At 38.5% G+C, this 17,780-nt stretch overlaps 1 protein-coding gene across 1 annotated transcript in view; it reads left to right on the forward strand.

The window, feature by feature from the left end:
* Mdn1 (MDN1, midasin homolog (yeast)) overlaps positions 1-17,780 on the forward strand; it is a 161,743-nt gene that overhangs the window by 97,056 nt on the left and 46,907 nt on the right. The window contains 13 exon segments of the mRNA XM_013016634.1: positions 854-986; positions 2,344-2,459; positions 3,397-3,530; positions 5,923-6,080; positions 6,519-6,639; positions 6,943-7,153; positions 7,426-7,657; positions 8,363-8,489; positions 9,286-9,456; positions 12,033-12,247; positions 12,649-13,030; positions 14,409-14,518; positions 15,389-16,094. Of these exon segments, the coding sequence (XP_012872088.1) occupies positions 854-986; positions 2,344-2,459; positions 3,397-3,530; positions 5,923-6,080; positions 6,519-6,639; positions 6,943-7,153; positions 7,426-7,657; positions 8,363-8,489; positions 9,286-9,456; positions 12,033-12,247; positions 12,649-13,030; positions 14,409-14,518; positions 15,389-16,094 (2,816 nt within the window).

Consider the following 17,780-nt stretch of genomic DNA (forward strand, 5'->3'; position numbering starts at 1 on the left):
TTGTGTTTTTTGAGATGGAATCTTGCTGCAATGTTCAGACTAGTTTCATACTCCTGGGCTCATGAGGTCCTTCTATCTCAGCCTCCTAAGTATTACAATGAACTGTTGGCCAAGCATTGTTAGTAAGCAAAACAGTCTTGGAGAGAGAGAGAGAGAGAAAGAGTGTGTGTGTGTGTGTGTGTGTGTGTGTGTGTGTGTGTGTGTGTGTGTGTGTGTGATGAAAGTAGAGTATATGTGTTCATTTACTGACATGGAAGTCACGTGGGCTTTAAGTTGTTGTTTGATGGGAAATTATTAGGCCTAGGGATTGTTTCATATGAGTAGTAAGGTCTGAGGAAGTGAGTTTATTGATTGGAATATTTATGTTTGAGAGAGCCATGTGATTTTCCAAGACTTATAGATATCTTGTATTTGGAAAAGAAACAGTAGGAAAACTGCTGAATCCTGCATTTTTTCCCCTTTTGTATTTTATTTTTCTTAATATATTCATTTTGCCCATTTCAGGGCTGTTAAACTCAGAACCTTTTACTCACAACTAGACTTTTTCTATTCATGGATAGCAGAGTACCACTTAAGTCACACCTCCAGTCTAGCTTTTTTTTTTTTGCTGATTAATAGATATGGAAATTTTCTACCTGGTCTGGCTTTAAACCTCAGTCCTCAGATCTCAGCCTCTTCAGTAGCTAGGTATAGGCATGAGCCATTCACACCCAGCTGGATCCTGCTTTTTAAGTATTGTGCATAGGTTAGAACATGACTCAATATGATCAAAGTAAACAAATGAAAATATTCCAAATAACCTTGGTAAGCAAGGCATTTGAACTAAACAATTCTTTTTTGTTTGTGTAACTAGATGACTTTGTGATTCCTTTGGACCCACGATGGAATATGCAGGCTTTGGACATCATTAGGAGTTCAATGGATTTGGACCCACAAACAGACCAATCTGAGCAGCTCTTTGCCCTTCTAGAAACAGTGGCAAACAAGTAGGTGAAACCTGTGGCTCAGGGCACTTACCATTTGTTATACTGGCCTTAGTCATGGCTTTCCCAAGGCTATTAAATACAGCTTATGGGTGTTTAATTTTTATGAATCTAACAAGTGGTGGGATGCTAAGCAATCTTAGTATTCATGGTGGAACTTATTATTTAAAGGTTAATATTTTATTATTGAATACTCACTTTCTGCTATTTGTTATTCTCACTAGGTCTTCCAAATTTCATCCACTTAATCTCACATGACTTTTTCTGACTATCTGTCTATAATCATATTTTCCTCATTTATTCTTTACTATAATGGCTAGTAGAATATTTTGCTTTGTTATTTTTTTGTCAGTAATTGGACGTTAGTATGGCAAATGTTTAAAACTTAAGTTTATGACATGCACAAGTTGTTCACACCTGTAATCCTTGCCACTTAGGAGGCTGAGATCTGAGCATAAGTAGTTTAAAGGCAGCCCAGGCAGAAAAGCCTGCAAAACTCTTACCTAATTGCCCAAAAAAGCCAGAAGTAGAGGTGTTGCTCAAGTGCTATATCTCTAGCCTTGAGCAGAAAAGCTCAGGAACTTTGCCTAGGCTCTGAGTTCAAGCACCAGGACCACCAGTAATAAATAAAATTAAAATTAAGTTATAGCCAGGTCTGTGGCTCATGTCTACTCATAAGGCTGAGATCTGAGGATCTCGGTTTCTAAGCCAATCTAGACAGGAATGTCTGTGAGACTCTGTATTCCCAATTAACCGCCATAAAGCCAGTAGACTTGTGGCTCAAGTGATAGAGCACAGAATCTCCCAGGCCCTTATTTCAAGCCCTGGGACCAACATCATACACACACACACAAATTATAATTGAAGTAATAATGTACATTATAAGAAAGTATACAAATAAATGTGACTTATAAAATTTCATAAAGTTTGCCTAAGTGTGGTATGTCGAAGTAGCTCAAAGCCACCTTGCATTACCTTTCCAATGAGTAATGCTATGAAAGCTATATTCAAGATTCAAAGTTCAGTTTATCAGATCATGGCAGAGTGAAGGAGTGAAGTCCAATAGTCTTAGTTTCAGCTTTTTCCATGTACCTGTTGTATTAGTAGCCATCGTTTATATGTCGGTTTAGTGTAGAATTTGCAGGGTAACAGATGAGCTGGATGTAGGAGATAGATATTCCAGGGATTTGTAAGATTCAATACGTAGAGGGTTTATTGTAGTGTTAGGGGTGTTGCTCAGTAGTAGAGTGCTTGCCTACCATGTGCAAGGCCTTGTGTTTGATCCCTGGGTTTTTTGTTTGCTTTTAATTTTAAAAAGTATCATTTAGCACTGTGTAACTGGTCTTGAATTTCATTCTAGGACAATCATGTATCTTGACCGGGAAAAACGAATTTTCACTGAAACGAATTTGCTATCTGTTGGTAGTAAAAAGTTAAGAAATAGTGTTTTGAGAATGTCTTTTGAATTCCACAAAGGTAGGAAAATTATGTTTTGTATTCTTTAATTAAGTATCGATTGCTGATTGTGGTGGGATGCCGAAGTTAGGAGACATGGCAGTTGCTTAGATCCTGATTCCTTTTATTTCTTTTTTATTTTATTTTATTTGTGAAGATACTGTACAGAGGGGTCCTGATTCCTTTTAATCTGGTGATCTGATATGAAATATATCCCTTTATAACAACATTTACTGAGCCATTGACTGTCCCTCTGTCATATGCTTAGCAAAATGCTTTTTACATGGCCTTAATTTCACTTTCTTTTTATAACAAGCCTCTGAGAGAAGGGAGACATGGGTGCTCAAAAATCACACCCCCAACAGATAGCACATAGGACTTGAAAGTTAACTATATTTACTGGATACCAGTGGCTCATTGTAATCCTAACTACTCAGGAAGGTGAGATGTAATGATAATGGTTCAAAGTCAGCTCAGGAAAGAAAGTCTGTGAGACTCTTTATCTCCAGTTAACCACCAAAAAGCTGGAAGTGGACCTATGGCTCAAGTGGTAGAGCAAAAACCTAAGGGAGAATGCATAGGGCCTGAGTTCAAGCCCAAATCTTCCCTTTCCCTCCTCAAAAAAGGTGTATTGATTCAAAAAGTACATATTCACATGCACTTGGTTACTATAGAGAGCATTTTTCCTTCCTTAATTTTTTATGAATTTAAATGACAGCTGTGCATTTTGGAAAAAGCAAAACTGCAAAATGTAATAAATGAAAGAGTTCATCTTTACAGAAACTTCTTTTAATAGTCATTTCATTTGTTTCTTTCTGTTGACTGTTCATCCAAAACTATGTGTACTTGCTTTTGTATTTAAATGCATGAATAAAATCAGCTGTACTTTGAAGTTTATTTTGAAAATGCTTGGAGATTAATTTAAATCTTCTGGAATATTCTTTATGTCAACTCTAAGATCCAGAGAGCTACCACAGCCTACCCCATGAAATTGTGGTCAATCTTGCTGCATTTTTTGAATTTTGTGATGCACTAATCCTGCTCTGGGTACAGTCCCCTCAAGGGATGCTGTCTGATGCTGATTTCAATAAGGTGAGACAATATACCTGTTTTTATTTTAAACAAGATTTATCTGGACACAAAGATTCTTAGGGAAAAGACTAGCTCTAGTAGAAGTCTTTTATTAACAATTTCAGTATCTACCCACATATCTTAAAGCTTTATGAAGTTATAATTTGTAAATTTTTATAAACTGCATATATTTCTTTGACATGTATATACTGTGAAACCATAATCAAGTTAGTGAGCATATCTGTCTTCCTGAACTTTCTTCATGTTTCTTTTCTTCATTCCTCTCTGATGCTTCTACTCCCAATTGTGTAAGCATTGACATGGGTTTTTTTTTTAATTATAGTTAAGTTTCATTTTTCTCTTAAGTAGAATTGTGGAATATATATAACTATATATTTTATATGTTTATTATAGTTATATTTCATTCGTTTTAAGTAATATGACAATTTTAAATTCACCTGTTGATGAACATTCAGGTTAACTCATTAAAACCTTTTATAATATCATTGTCAAATGTAGTTAAATGAAGTTTTGAGTCGAGATTATTTTTGTGGTTCTTGTAGATCTTATAAAATAGTACAGTATGACTTAAACTTTTTGGTCTTCAGAGCCTTCTATAAATCTAAAAGTTATCAAATTCTATAGAGAACATTCACTTATGTTATATCTATCAGTAATTACCATATGAGGAATTAGAACTGGGAAATAATTTTAAATGTTTATAAATTTTTATATGTAGCAAACATAATTTGTTTACATGAATTTTATATTTCTGAAAGTCTCTTTACTATTACCTTGGGTGAAGAAAGCTTGATTTTCATATCTGTGTTAAATTTAGTCTCTTGTCTGTGATTTGGGTTTAACTTTCTAAAGAAAAACTGGCTTCCCATCACTAAAGAAGTTGGAAAACGAAGGAATAGTAACTACTTCTATAATTGAGTACTCTTCTTCAGTAGCCCTCCACAAACTTGATTACTTGTGTAAAATGACCACTGATTCATTGAAAAAGTTTTGAGTACTGAGAAGTTGTCAGACTCTTAGTTTTTTTAAAGATTTAGAATTTGGTTAAGAACTCATATTTTATCACTGGCAGTAAATACAGTTTACTCTCTATCTGGGTTCTACATTCGACCAATCTCTGATGAAAAATATTTTTGGACACTGGTGGCTCACACCTGTAATCCTAGCTACTCAGAAAGGCTAAGGTCTGAGGAAGAAAAGTCTATGAAACTCCAGTTAGCCAGCAAAAAGCTAGGAGTGGAGATGTGGCTCAAATGGTAGAATGACAGTTTTGAGCTAACAAAAGGTAAAGAGAGCATTCAGGTCCCTAGTTCAAGCCTCAGTACAAGAAATCGTTCATGTGCTGACCTTATATACCCATTTTTGTCATTATTTCCAAGTTACATAGTATAACCAAGTGTTTACAGTTTCTTAAATGTTAAAGTATATGCATGATTTTAAAGTATGTTGAAGGCCATAATGCTTTTTTTCAAGTGACTGAATTTGTTTATTGACATTCAGTATACTTTTTACCAAATATTCAGTCAATTTATTGTTTCCTTTTTGGTACTATTAACTCCACTTTAGTTTAGACCATTAACTTCACTTTAGTACAGACCATGCTATTACGAAAACAATTTTGACCTCATAGAATACCTGTTGGTAACTACCAGCTAAGTGGGGATAAGAACTATATAAAATATGTATAAAGTAAATAAACTAATCATAGTAAGACAACTGTTGTAAAATGACAAGACTGGAATAGATGTTGCCATGAAGATTCATTAAGGCCCCCTAATTAGAGCTTGAATGATTTGGCACATCATGAATGGAATGTAAATTACACCTGCAGTGAGGCCAAAGAAAAAATAAAATTTTAGTGGGAGCCAGGTATTGATGGCTTATGCCTGTAATCCTAGCTACTCATGATGCTGAGATCTGAGGATCATGATTCAAAGCCAGCCCTAAGCAGGAAAGTCCATGAGACTTCACCACTGTAAACCAGGAGCTCTGTGGCTCAAAGTGGTAGAGTGCTAGTCTTGAGCAAAAGAGCTCTGGGATAGCACCCAGGCTCCACATTCAAGCCCCATGACCAACAAAAAAGAATTGTTAGGAGGAGGTAGTGACTGGCCAGTTCCTTGAGGAAATGGAACAAGTGGAACTCTGTTTTGGAAAATGTTTGACAATATACTTTATTGTGTACACTTTACTATATATAACCCAGTGATTTGATTTATTTTTGAATATGGAGTCTATATTGGGTGTCTTTCATTAACCAACTTAGTTTTAAACTTTTGACTCATTTTCCTCTGCCTTCCAAGTGCTAAGATTACAGAAATCCACCATGTTGCCTGACATATTGAGTCATTTTTACTGAGATACTGTGAACTGTCATGTTTTATTTTGTTCTTAGATCTTAGGTTCTGTGCGGTGGCGAGACCGGTTTTGGACTGTGGCTGATACAGTAAAAGTGGATGCCCCAGGTCTGGCTTTGCTTGCCCTTCACTGGCACTGGGTTTTAAAACATTTGATCCATCGAATGCCCCAACTCCTGATGAATCATGAAAACAAGTAAGATTTCTATTAATGGTACTGAAATTATAACCGATAGCCGAGCACTGGTAGCTCATGCCCATAATCCTAGCTTCTTAGAAAGCTGAGATCTGAGGATAACAATTTGAAGCCATTCTGGGCAGGAAAGTCCATGAGACTCTTCCCTCCAGTTGACCAGCAAAAATCTGGAAGTGGAGCTGTGGCTCAAGTGGTAGAGTGCTAGTCTTGAGAGAAAGGAGCTTAGGGACAGTGCTCAGGCCCAGAGTTCAAGCCCCAGTACTGGGGGAGGAAAAGAAAATAAAAATGTAACCTACAGTGTTAAAAGGTAAGAGAGAATGTGGGATTAGAACATTTCTTGTTTTCCTTAATTCTCTTAACATATATAACATGTAAATTATTTCTTACTGTTCAGTATTTCCTCCCTATTCTTACTTCACTTCTGTCCTTTTTTTATAGGTATTACAAAGAGATTCAAACTGTCTCAGATCATATTCAGAATTGTCTAGGTAGCCCAACTGGTGGCTTCACTGGTATAAAGAAGTTACAGAAATTCCTGGGACGACCATTTCCTTTTAAGGTACACTTGGAAGCATATGATGAACGAAACAATCAGGGCTCTTCCAAAGATATCCTTGACATTGAACTGTACTCATATTTATTGCAAAGCTCAACTCTTTATAAATACTACTTCTTTTGTTAGAGTTAACATTGTACCTATTCCTGAGCCTGCTGAGGCTTTATTATTTTAATAATTATTTTAAAATCTCAACAGAATGATAGGAGTATTTGGAAAAGTATGAAGAAAATGCTTCAAAATTTCTCCTCTAGCATATCTACGCTGCTAAAAATTCAGAAATCTAGTAGACTCTCCTTGTTTCAGGACAAGCTGGTGGTGGAATGTTTTTCACAACTGAAAGTCCTTCACCAAGCCCTTGCCCTCAGAGAGTGGGTGCCTGTGCTTACAGAGAGTGGATGGCAAGAAGATATTAATCGTCTCCAAGTGATTGTTTATGACTGGACATTAAAGAAAAGTCTCCTGCGGGCTTGGGGATTGATCCACAGAGCTAATACTCTTAATGATGTTAACTTAGGTAACATTTTAATTCAAATTTTCACCCTTTCTTGGAGGGATATAAATACCATTAAATAAGTGCTAGTCAATGGGCTAAACTTTTATTCCCTTTTTAGAATTGTGTAGAAATTACCATGATCATTTAATGGATGAGAAATTCAAGGCTCAAGTTGCGCGGCCTAATTCCTATTAAGTTAGGTTAAGCTCATCTTGCCAGTAGGTGGGAATCTTGATGCTGGACTTTTGAGTACTGTACTCTAATGCAACATTTCTTCTTGGTCTGACTTGAAGATGAATTGCTGAATCTTGTAAACACGCAGTGTTTAAAACTAAAAGCCAAAGGACTTTCACTTGGTTTTCTGGAGAAAAGTCGTGGTGAAGCTTCTTCCCCACCACAGCCAGATTTCATGTCCTTAATCCAGCTCACCAGGACTGTTCAGCTATGGCCTGCAATGGACTACCTGGCTGTGCTTTGGCAGTACAAAGTGACAGCTGATTTTATGGCACAGATTTTTCTGAGAAAGTAAGCTCTTCTTTCAGTTACCCTCTCTAAAGATCTTACTAGACTATTTATATGTCCTGTACATGTAAGCAAAGCATTAACTTGTCTTGAGAAAGAATGGTTGCTGAGAAACAGAATGAATGTTTGCTGAGATCCTTTGCCACTTTGACAAACCAAATCTTTAAGATTCTTTGCTTGGTTTACATTTACACCTAAAAGTTAATATGATTTTCCAAGTAGAATTGATAATTTTTATGTATTTTTAATTAGCATACTCAATCTTATAAGGGAAGTTTCATTGTAACCTTTCCACCCATGTAAATGATATATCCATATCAACCATACCTCCCATAACTCACACCCCATTCCCCATATCCATCCATATAAATAATATACACACATCAACCACAACCCCCATAACTCACACTCAGTTCCCAATAACTCTTCCCCCATTTCACCTCCCTTTAAAATAATTTCAAAAGTTTTCATTGTTCAGCTTTTATAGATGCAGAGAAGCTAATTTGACCATACTTATTTTCATTCACTCTCTTCACTTAGCCTTCTTCCCTTTTGCTGCCACCTATCTCCCAAGAGAGCCTGTTTTATTTTTTCTGTCATATGTATATTAAGCATAATCAAAATTAAACTGTTCATTTTTAAATAGATATTCCATAAGTTATTCATTGATAGTTCACATCTCCTTTCCTTATTTACTTATTTGAACAGGTCTAACCAAAATCAGCAACCCCAAATATTTGAGGAGGTAAATCATCATATCACATTTTGTCTTAAGTACACACCAGTTTCACCTCAAGAGCTTCAAGACCTTTGGTCTTTGCTGCATCATCCAAAGGTAAAGACAAAAAACAGAATTCACCCTACTTCACTCTGAGTTGATTAAATTTTCTGTGGTAGGGATGGTTGCTCAACATTGTTTAGCAACTCATAGTTTCATGTTTAAACCCCAAGCTTATATAATTTTTTTATTTTTTAATTTTTTTTGTCAGTTGTCAGGCTTGAACTTGGGCCTGGGTACTGTCCCTAAGCTCTTCAGCTCAAGGCCAGCACTCTACCACTTGAGCTACTTCTGGCTGGTTTTCTGGTGGTTTATTGGAAATAAGAGTCTCACAGATTTTTCTGCCTGGGCAGAACCGCGATCCTCAGATCTCAGCCTCTTGCGTAGCTAAGATTATAGGTGTGAGCCACCTGAGCCTGGCTATAAGTAACTGAGAATTTTGGATATTCTTTTGCAAGTGTTTTGCAAAATTCTTACCAACAGATGTAGTAACTCATGTTATTTCCAGTTAAGTGGGATGAAAGTTTGTCTTTAAACATTTGTTTAGAAATATATTATGGGATAAATATTTGTTAGTATAATTTCACTAGTACAATCATTTCATTTCTTTTACCAGTGTAACAGTTGAGTGAATTACTTTACCTAAACTTTGTCATGCAACCCTCAAGAGATCTCAAGATGAGATAATTTATATAATCACAATTTCTAATTATAAACAGATATGCTATGACTGTGGTAGCAAAGAATCAGAAAAATTAAGGTTATAAACATGTTTAAGATAAATTTTAGAAGATAGACTTGAAAATGTGTGTTTTCTAAAACATTCCTTTGTCTAATTACTCCTTTATTATAGATGTCCACTGAAGAAGTTACTTGTTTGTGGTCTGAGTTATTGAATTCCACATTCAAGTCTTTCTGGAATAGTACTGTGACCACAAATCCAGAGTACTGGCTAACATGGAACCCCCTGTTCTATATTCAGCAGAAGGAAATGCCCAACTCATTTTTGGACACCACATTAAAGGTTTGTTGACATCAAAATTTAAAAAGTACTTCATAATACTGGGTAAAATATTCCCGTTACCTTCAGGAGTAAATAGTTCTAGACTCAAATGTTGCATAAATAACTGTTTGTGTGGTATTATAAAGCATACTTCAAAATAAAGGTGCTTAGCATAAAGGATTTGTCTAACTTGCGGGGAGGTGGGGCTGGGGGCAGGAATCACAAAACTTTCTTACAGAAAGGGCCTCAGTTTTCGCCATACGTGGTACTTGGAGACCTGAGGCTGGAGGTTTGATCATGAGTTTGAGTTTAGCCTGGACTACTTGAATGGTAGGACCCTCGAGTCCTAGGTATAAAGTATTCCAACTACTGAAATAATACATATTTTATTAGAAGTAACTGCTCTGGTCGTATACTGATGGCTCACATCTATAATCATAGCTGCTTTTAGAGGCTGAATTATGAGAATTGCAGTTCAAAGCCAGCCTGGCAGGAAGAATGGTGAGACTCTTATCTCTATGCTGGAAGTAGGAGTTGTGGCTCAAGTAGAGCACTGACCTTGAACGCAAAAGCTCAGGGACAGCATCCATACCCTGAGATAAAGCCTTGGGACTGGAACAAAGGAAAAAAAAAATACCTGGGAATCCTTATTTATATGGGTATCCATTAAAAGTCTTATTTGTGTGAGGTGCCAGTGGCTCACTGCCATAATCCTAGGTATTCAGGAGGCTGAGATCTGAGGATCATGGTTCAAAGCCATAAAAAAAAGAAGCAGTAAAGTCTGTGAGAATCTTATTTCCAATTAACCACCAGAAAACTGGAAGTGATGGAGTGGCTCAAAGTGGTAGAGCACTAGTCTTTAACAAAAAAGCTTAGGGACAGCACCCAGGCCCTGAGATCAAGCCCAAGACAGACAAGAAAAAATTTGTGAAAATGTGTAAGTATTATTCTAGCTCTTTTTTTTTTGTTGTCGTTGTTGTTAGTTTTGTTTTTGCAGACGCAGGTCTTACTATTTAATTCAAGCTGGCCTCAAACTTGCTATCCACAATATCCTGAATAGTAGAATCAAAGACATGTACTACTATTCTGGGATATAGCTGGTTTTCTTTTTAATTACTCCTTTGTTATTCTTAATGTATCTAATCACTTTCTTGGTAAATGTTGAAGTTTCTTGCCTTTTCTTTTAGTAATAAGCAAAGCGCCATATACTGTCCTATTAGTATTTGTTTAGAATATTTCTGTAGGTGAGTTTCTAGAATTCGAATTTACCTTTTAAAGTGCATGCATGTTTATATATACACATATATTATGTATTATATTCATACACACATCGTACATATATAAGTAGTATAAGTAGATTTATAGTGTCTACTATAAGTATATAGTATATACCCGTATACATGTGTTTTATTAACTGAGAACAGCGGCTTCTTTTGGAGGGAACAGTTATTAGAGATTGAATTTAAGTCCTATGCTTGCTTGGAAAGGCCCCCTCTCTGCTAATGGAGCTATATACCCAGCTAATTTTGCTTTAGGGGTGTGTGTGTTGTCTTACTGGACTCTTGCTCAAGGCCAGTTCTCTGCCACTAGAGTCACACCTCAGCTTCAGGCTTTTTACTAGAGAGTAGAATCTCATTCATTTGCCTGCCAGGGTTGGTTCCCAACCTCAATCCTCAGCTCTCAGCCTCCAGAATACCTAGGATTATAGATATGAGCTTAGTTTCTTAAAAGTGGGATCTTATTAAGTTATTATCTGGCAGCTTGGACCATGATCCTTCTGTTTACACTTTGTACATACCTGGTGTTAAAGTCACATTCCATCATACCCAACTTTTGTTATTGGTTGAGATGGTATCTTGCCAGAGTTTTGCCAGGCTGGCCTTAAACATGATCTTTCTGATCTCCAGAATCCCGTGTAGTTAAGATTACAGGCAAGAATAAGCTCTTGTGCTTTGCCTTGTTCAACATGGGCAGCTATTATGTGCAACAGAATAACAGTCGAAGGAGAACAAGCTTGGTCATGTCACATTTGTCATCTAGTTCCTTTCCCTTTTTCAGTTCTTACCCTCAACCTACTATGAAAATAGGATTCCCTGATTCCCACTTGGTGGGGGTTGCTCATGTAATCACTAAAGCATCCATTGTGCCTCTTTTCCTTGAGAATGGAGGGGTTTTTTTGTTGCTTTTTTTTTTTGTTGTTGTTGTTGTTTTGTTTTTTTGTCTCTCATAGGGCTTGAACTAAGGGCCTGGGCACTGTTCCTCAGCTCTTCAGCTTAAGGCTAATGCTCTACCACTTGAGCCACACCTCCACTTCCAGTTTTCTGAGTTGTTTATTGGAGATAAGAGTTTTACATACTTCCCTGCCTAGGCTGCCTTTGAACCATTATCTTCAGATGTCAGCCTCTGAGTAGCTGGGATTATAGGTGTGAGCCACCAGCACGGAGCAAAATGGCCTACTGTCACCTGGCCCTTTCTGCTTTTCTGGTCCCATTTTCAACAAATTTCCACCCATTCTGAGCAAAGCATGCCTCATTGTTGCCTGTTGAAATCATTTCAGTTAATTTTTAAAAATCACTTGGTTCTTCTCTTTAAATCAGGGCCCTGGAATTCTTTGTAGAGCTGTATTCTCCAAGTGCTGCTTTGATGTGTTGACCAGCAGCTGCAGAGCAAGCACCTGGGATGTGAGCGGCCTCCCCATCCTGACCTCTTCACACGTCACCCTCGGGGAGTGGGTTGAGAGAGCCCAGCAGCTCCGAGACATTTGCTCGTTGCTTTGGACCAACATGGCTGTTCCTTGCATAGCAGAGTTCAGGTACTTCGTTCTCCTAGAGCAGAATGTGAGAATCTTTTCTCTGTTTTCCAAAGCATGCAGCATGGACTCAGAACTTGCTTAAGGTAGTTGTATCTGGTTCTGGTGGGTGAAGGTAGGGATTTTCTTTTCATGGACAGCATATTTGGAGTCCATGAGAGAGCTACCATGAGCTAGCTGCTGGTTCCTCTTTCTATTTCATACTGTGATCAAGAAGATAATGCTGGACTAGAGGTGTTGTTCATGTGAAAAACACCTCCCTGTGAAGCCCTGACTCAAACCAGTTTTACAAAGGAAGAGAGAGAAGACTGCAATCTGTGGTTATTACTAAAAGAACAGTAGTGTATTAAAAGGGTTGTTGATAGGCTTTGAGTCCTTAAATGCTTCCTTATTTGTCCACACAGGCACACAGATTGCCAGCTCCAGAGACTAGTGCTATGCCAGCACCTGGCAGGCCTAGTAGACCTGTTACCAGAGCCACAGCAGCAGGAGTACATGCAGAATTGTGAGCAGTTACTTGAGGACAGCAAGGCTTTCCAGCATGTAGGTCAGAGTCTTCGGAACATGTCTGATCAGGAAGCATTGCCCAAGGAACTTCTGTGTCTCTTGCTTACCTCCCTACACCACGTATTTGGAGAAGGGGAAAATAAGAACCTGCCTGAGCCAGCCCAACGTGGGAGCATCTGGGTGAGCCTTGGCTTGATCCAGATCCAGACTTGGCTTCCCCAAGCACGCTTCGATCCTGCAGTGAAGAGGGAATACAAGCTCAAGTATGCCAAGGAAGAGGTATGGTAGAGGCAAAAGTTAGAAATCTGAGCTCTTTTCCTCACTATATTTGCTATGTCTCTTTCTCATCTTCTCAGATCCTCACAAGAGTAACTTATTTGAACTTAGGACTTCTGTGCTTGTTTTGTAAGCATTCTAACTGCTTAAGGCATATCTCCACCCTTTTTTGTTCTGGTTATTTTTTAGATAGAGCATCACTTCTTTACTGGTTCTGCCTGGACTTTGGTCTTCCCCCTGCTTTAGCTAGGATGACAAGTCATATCCCTGTATCTAGTCCTTTTTGGAGACTGGACTTTTTGTTGAGGCTGGCTTGGAACTGTAGTCTTCTAGTCTCAGCCTTATACATGGCTGGAATAACAGGCACATGCCACCACACCCAGTTATTGTTGAGATGGAGATCTCACAAACTTTTTGCCTAGGCTGAACTTGAACTGTAATCCTCCTAATCTCTGCTTCCCCAGTAGCAAGGATTACAGGCATCATCTACTAGTGCCTGTCTTCAAAGGGATAATTCTGCATAAGCTGTTTTGGAATTTCCTATGAGTGTGTTTAGAGAAACTACATTTTCCTTCTTGAGAATTCCTCTGACTAGGTTCTACAGAGAGCAGATAGAGTAGTGAGATGAAGTACTATCAGAAAATGTCTCATAGTACTTTTTTGTATGTCTCTTTTTAAAGAGACATTTAGAGATTGACCTTTGTAATATATTAGTGATGATGTACATCTCTGAACTACATTATCTATTAGATTCTTCATTTCTACTTACTAAAAACATTCTAAAAGGATAAGGAATTTCAAGGATGAGTTCCCATGAGGTCAAAATGATTGAAACCAGAACTACTCAATAAGGACAAAGCTGGATATAGTCCTGTGCACTCTTGCCTTAGAATCTCTGACTGAACTAAATTTTGGATATTTGGATTTGGATAGCTTCTTTAAATGCTTTAATATCTTTATTACAATCTTTATATATTATAATCTTTAAATATTTCTATAGGTTCAGAAATCAAATTAATCCATTATGTGGTATTCTTTTACTATTTGAAACTCTGATCAAACTCAATAACTGTATGGTAAGATAGTGATCTATGTGCTGTTATCTCAAAAAGGAACCCAGCATTGATTGGGGGTGAAGGCTAAACTGCTATAGAGAGACGCCCAAAAAGTTGGTGGTGTAAGTAGGACAGCTCCTTTTATCTTATGGCTCTGAGGTGAGTGGTCTAGGTTGATGGAGCAGAGCTCTCTGTCTTTGAGTTATTCAGAAAGTTGTATTCCCTGCTTCTTGTTGTGTATCCAACCCAAGGGAACTGTCCTCATGTGCATAGTTAACTGAACACAATACTGTAGCACAGGGCATTATTTTCTTCTTTTCCCTTAGTTATTCCAGCTGCAATGTGAGTGGAAGATCCGGAACCTGGCATCCCAGCTACAAACTGGAATGGACCTGGAAGATGATGCCATTGTCAATTACTCTCATCCTCATACCAGGTAAGGCAACATTTTTACTATTTTCATTGGGCGTTGTTATTTTTATTGTGTGGGGGGTGTTGTGCTGTCTCTGAGCTTTTTGGTTCAAGGCTAGCACTCTACCACTTGAGCCACAGCTCCACTCTCAGCTATTTGAAATAATTCACAATAAAAATCTCAATGTACTTCAAACAACAATCTTTAGACCTCACCCTCACTGGCACACAGCTTGACTCTTTAAAGAGACATTTAGAGATTGACCTTTATATATTATACCACATAATGGATTCATTTGATCTGAACCTATAGAAATATTTAAATGTCAATATATACTACTTTTGTGGTATAGTTATGTATTAGTGAGGTGATAATGTGTATCACTGAACTACATTATCTATTAGATTGTTCATTTCTAGTCATTAAAAACATTCTAAAAGAAGAAAGAATTTCAAGGATGGGTTCCCATGAGGCCAAAATGATTGAAACCAGAATTTCTCAACAAGGACAAAGCGGAATGTAGTCGTGTACACTTTATTTATTTCTCTGCTATTTTTGGCTGTATGTGTATCTATTGCCTTAGGTATAACAGGTTCTTGTGTCTCTAGTCCAGTCCAGACCTTTAGCTGTGGAAGTAGAGATCACTCAGTATCATTAAGCCTCTGTCCATTTCAGCAAAGAAAGATGCCTTTGTCATGAGTTGTGAGGGGGTACCAATGATGTGTGCATCTAAAGAAACACCTAGTAAATGCTTTATAGGTGTTTCAGTTTTATTGTTACTGTCAGGATTATCCTCAAGTATTCCTAAGCAGTTAGTGTGTCTTCCACTTTGCATAGTCCAATTGAAATTTGCTGCTCTTCTGACAGAATTGGTATATTGTATTTTACCTTCAGGTTACTTCGCCAAAGGATCAGTCAGCTGGAGAATTTAATCCACAGCTTATCAAAAAAACAAGCTTTCAGACCTCAGCTTCCTACCTATGAGTCCCTTGTACAGGAGATACACCTCTATGTCACCAGCGTTGCCAAGGTTGCTGCCGTTCAGGATTTGCTTACAAGGCTTCTGCAGTCCCTCTGCACAGATAGGCCACGGTCTGCCCAGGTCATCCAGAACCTTCTGAAAGAGGAGGCTTCCTGGCAACAGTCACATCACCATTTCAGGAAGCGGCTAGTGGAGGAGTATGCCCTATATCCAGACACCATAGCCCCGCTGCAGGCAGCCATCTTGCAGTTACAGCATGGCATGAGGCTGGTGGCATCTGAGGTCTATTCCTCCCTCCATAGCAGTTTGATCTGTGCAAATAGGCTGGGGACTCTGGCCATGGCCGTGCTGGCTTTCCCATCTGTGAACCCCACGTTCCCCACCTACTATGCTCATGCTGATGCTTTGTGCTCAGTAAAGTCAGAGGAGGTCCTGCGAGGCCTTAGGAAGCTGACTATCAAGTGTTGGGGAGGAAAAGAGCAGGAGGACAAGGGCCAGCAACCTTATCCCACTCGGGAACAGTTACTGATGAATGCCCTCCTGTATCTGCGCTCCCATGTGCTATACAAGGGAGAGCTGAACCAGAGGGCCCTGCAGCTCTTCAGACACGTGTGTCAGGTAAGCCCTCCCTAGGATGCCTGCTTGCCTTTCTTCCTGAGTGGCCCTGGGAACCCTTACTGAGATGAGCCCTTTATTTTGAGGGCCTCACTGCACGTATATCTCTCTGTTTATGGTTAATTTTCATTTTGTTTACAGAAATTTTTGTAAGTGCGCCAGGTGCTAGGGGCTCACGACCGTAATCCTAGCTCCTCAGGAGGCTGAGATCTGAGGATCATGGTTCCAAGCCAGCCTGGGCAGGAAAGGCCATGAGACTCTTAGCTCCAATAAACCACTAGAAAACCAGAAGTGGCACTGTGGCTCAAGCAATAGAGTGCTCACCCTGAGCTGAAGCGCACAAGGACCACGCCCAAGCCCAGAGTTCAAGCCCCACAACCGACCAAAAAAGAAAAAATTATTAAGTGATTCTATCATTCTTTTAATATTAAAAAAAATAGCTTAACCAAAGTTAATAAGGGCAAAAAAGAAAACAAGATAGCATTACCACTGTAGATAACTAAGATAGATAGAAGCAAGACTTTTAAATCATCCTATTTATTTAAATCATATATTTAAATAATCCTATCTAAAACCAGATATAGATGTAAACCTATGACACTAAATATTTTTAGGTAGTAGGTACAAAATTTCATTTACATACTTCCATTAGTAGCAACAGCTCTGTGTGTGTGTGTGTGTGTGTGTGTGTGTACTCATAGATATTAGCATAGTAACTCACAATTTAACAACTCCGAGTGGTGATGATTGCTGGACAATAGGTAGTATGTGCCTGTAATTCCTCTACTTGGGATGCTGAGGCAGGATGATCCTAAGCTGGAAGCCAGCCTTGACTAGTAAGCTCAAAACTAGTCTAGACAACTTAATAAGAAAGGCTCTGTCTCAATATAAAAAAGAAAGGTTGAGGATGTTAACTGAGGAGTAGAGTGCTTGGCAAGCTCATGTAAGACCCTAGTGCTAATGCTGGAAAGATGGAGGTGGAAGAGTGGTAATGGTTGAGGTCAACTCTGTGGGTACTGATAGGTGTGTGTGTGTGTGTGTCTTTAAATACTAGAGCACTACAAAATGTATAGCACACCAGGCACTAGTGGCTCACACCTGTAATCCTAGCTACTCAGGAGGCTGATCTGCTGAGAATCTCAATTCAAAGCCAGCCCAGGCAGGAAAGTTTGTGAGACTCTTACCTCCAATTAACCACCAGAAAACCGGAAGTGGCACTGTTGCTCAAGTAGTAGGGTGCTTGCCTTGAACTGAAGAACTCAGGGAGCCTAGGCCAGACAGAGTTCAAGAACCACAGCAGACCCAAAAAATAAAAGTATAGCACAACATTAATAAAATCCACTCTGCTTTATAACTTGCTATTTATTTACGCATTTATTTTTTTTAGTGCCAGTCCAGAATCTTAAACTTAGGGCCTTGGTGCTGTTCCTGAGCTGCTTCTAGCTTAATGCTAATGATTTACCACTTGAGCCACAGCACCACTTCTGGTTTTTTCTGAGTAGTTTATTGGAGAAGAAGCTCACTGCCTAGGCTGGCTTTGTACTGCGATGCTCAGATCTCAGCTTCCTGAGCAGCTAGGATTACAGCTGGGTGGCATGAGCTACCAGTTCCTGGCTTGTTTTTAAAACTGAGCAACCAACTTAAATTATCTCCCTTCCCCTTTATTGTGTATTCTTTTTTTTTTTTTTT

The sequence above is a fragment of the Dipodomys ordii genome, unplaced genomic scaffold (assembly GCF_000151885.1).
Source record: "Dipodomys ordii isolate 6190 unplaced genomic scaffold, Dord_2.0 Scaffold32, whole genome shotgun sequence".
In the NCBI taxonomy this organism is placed as follows: domain Eukaryota; kingdom Metazoa; phylum Chordata; class Mammalia; order Rodentia; family Heteromyidae; genus Dipodomys; species Dipodomys ordii.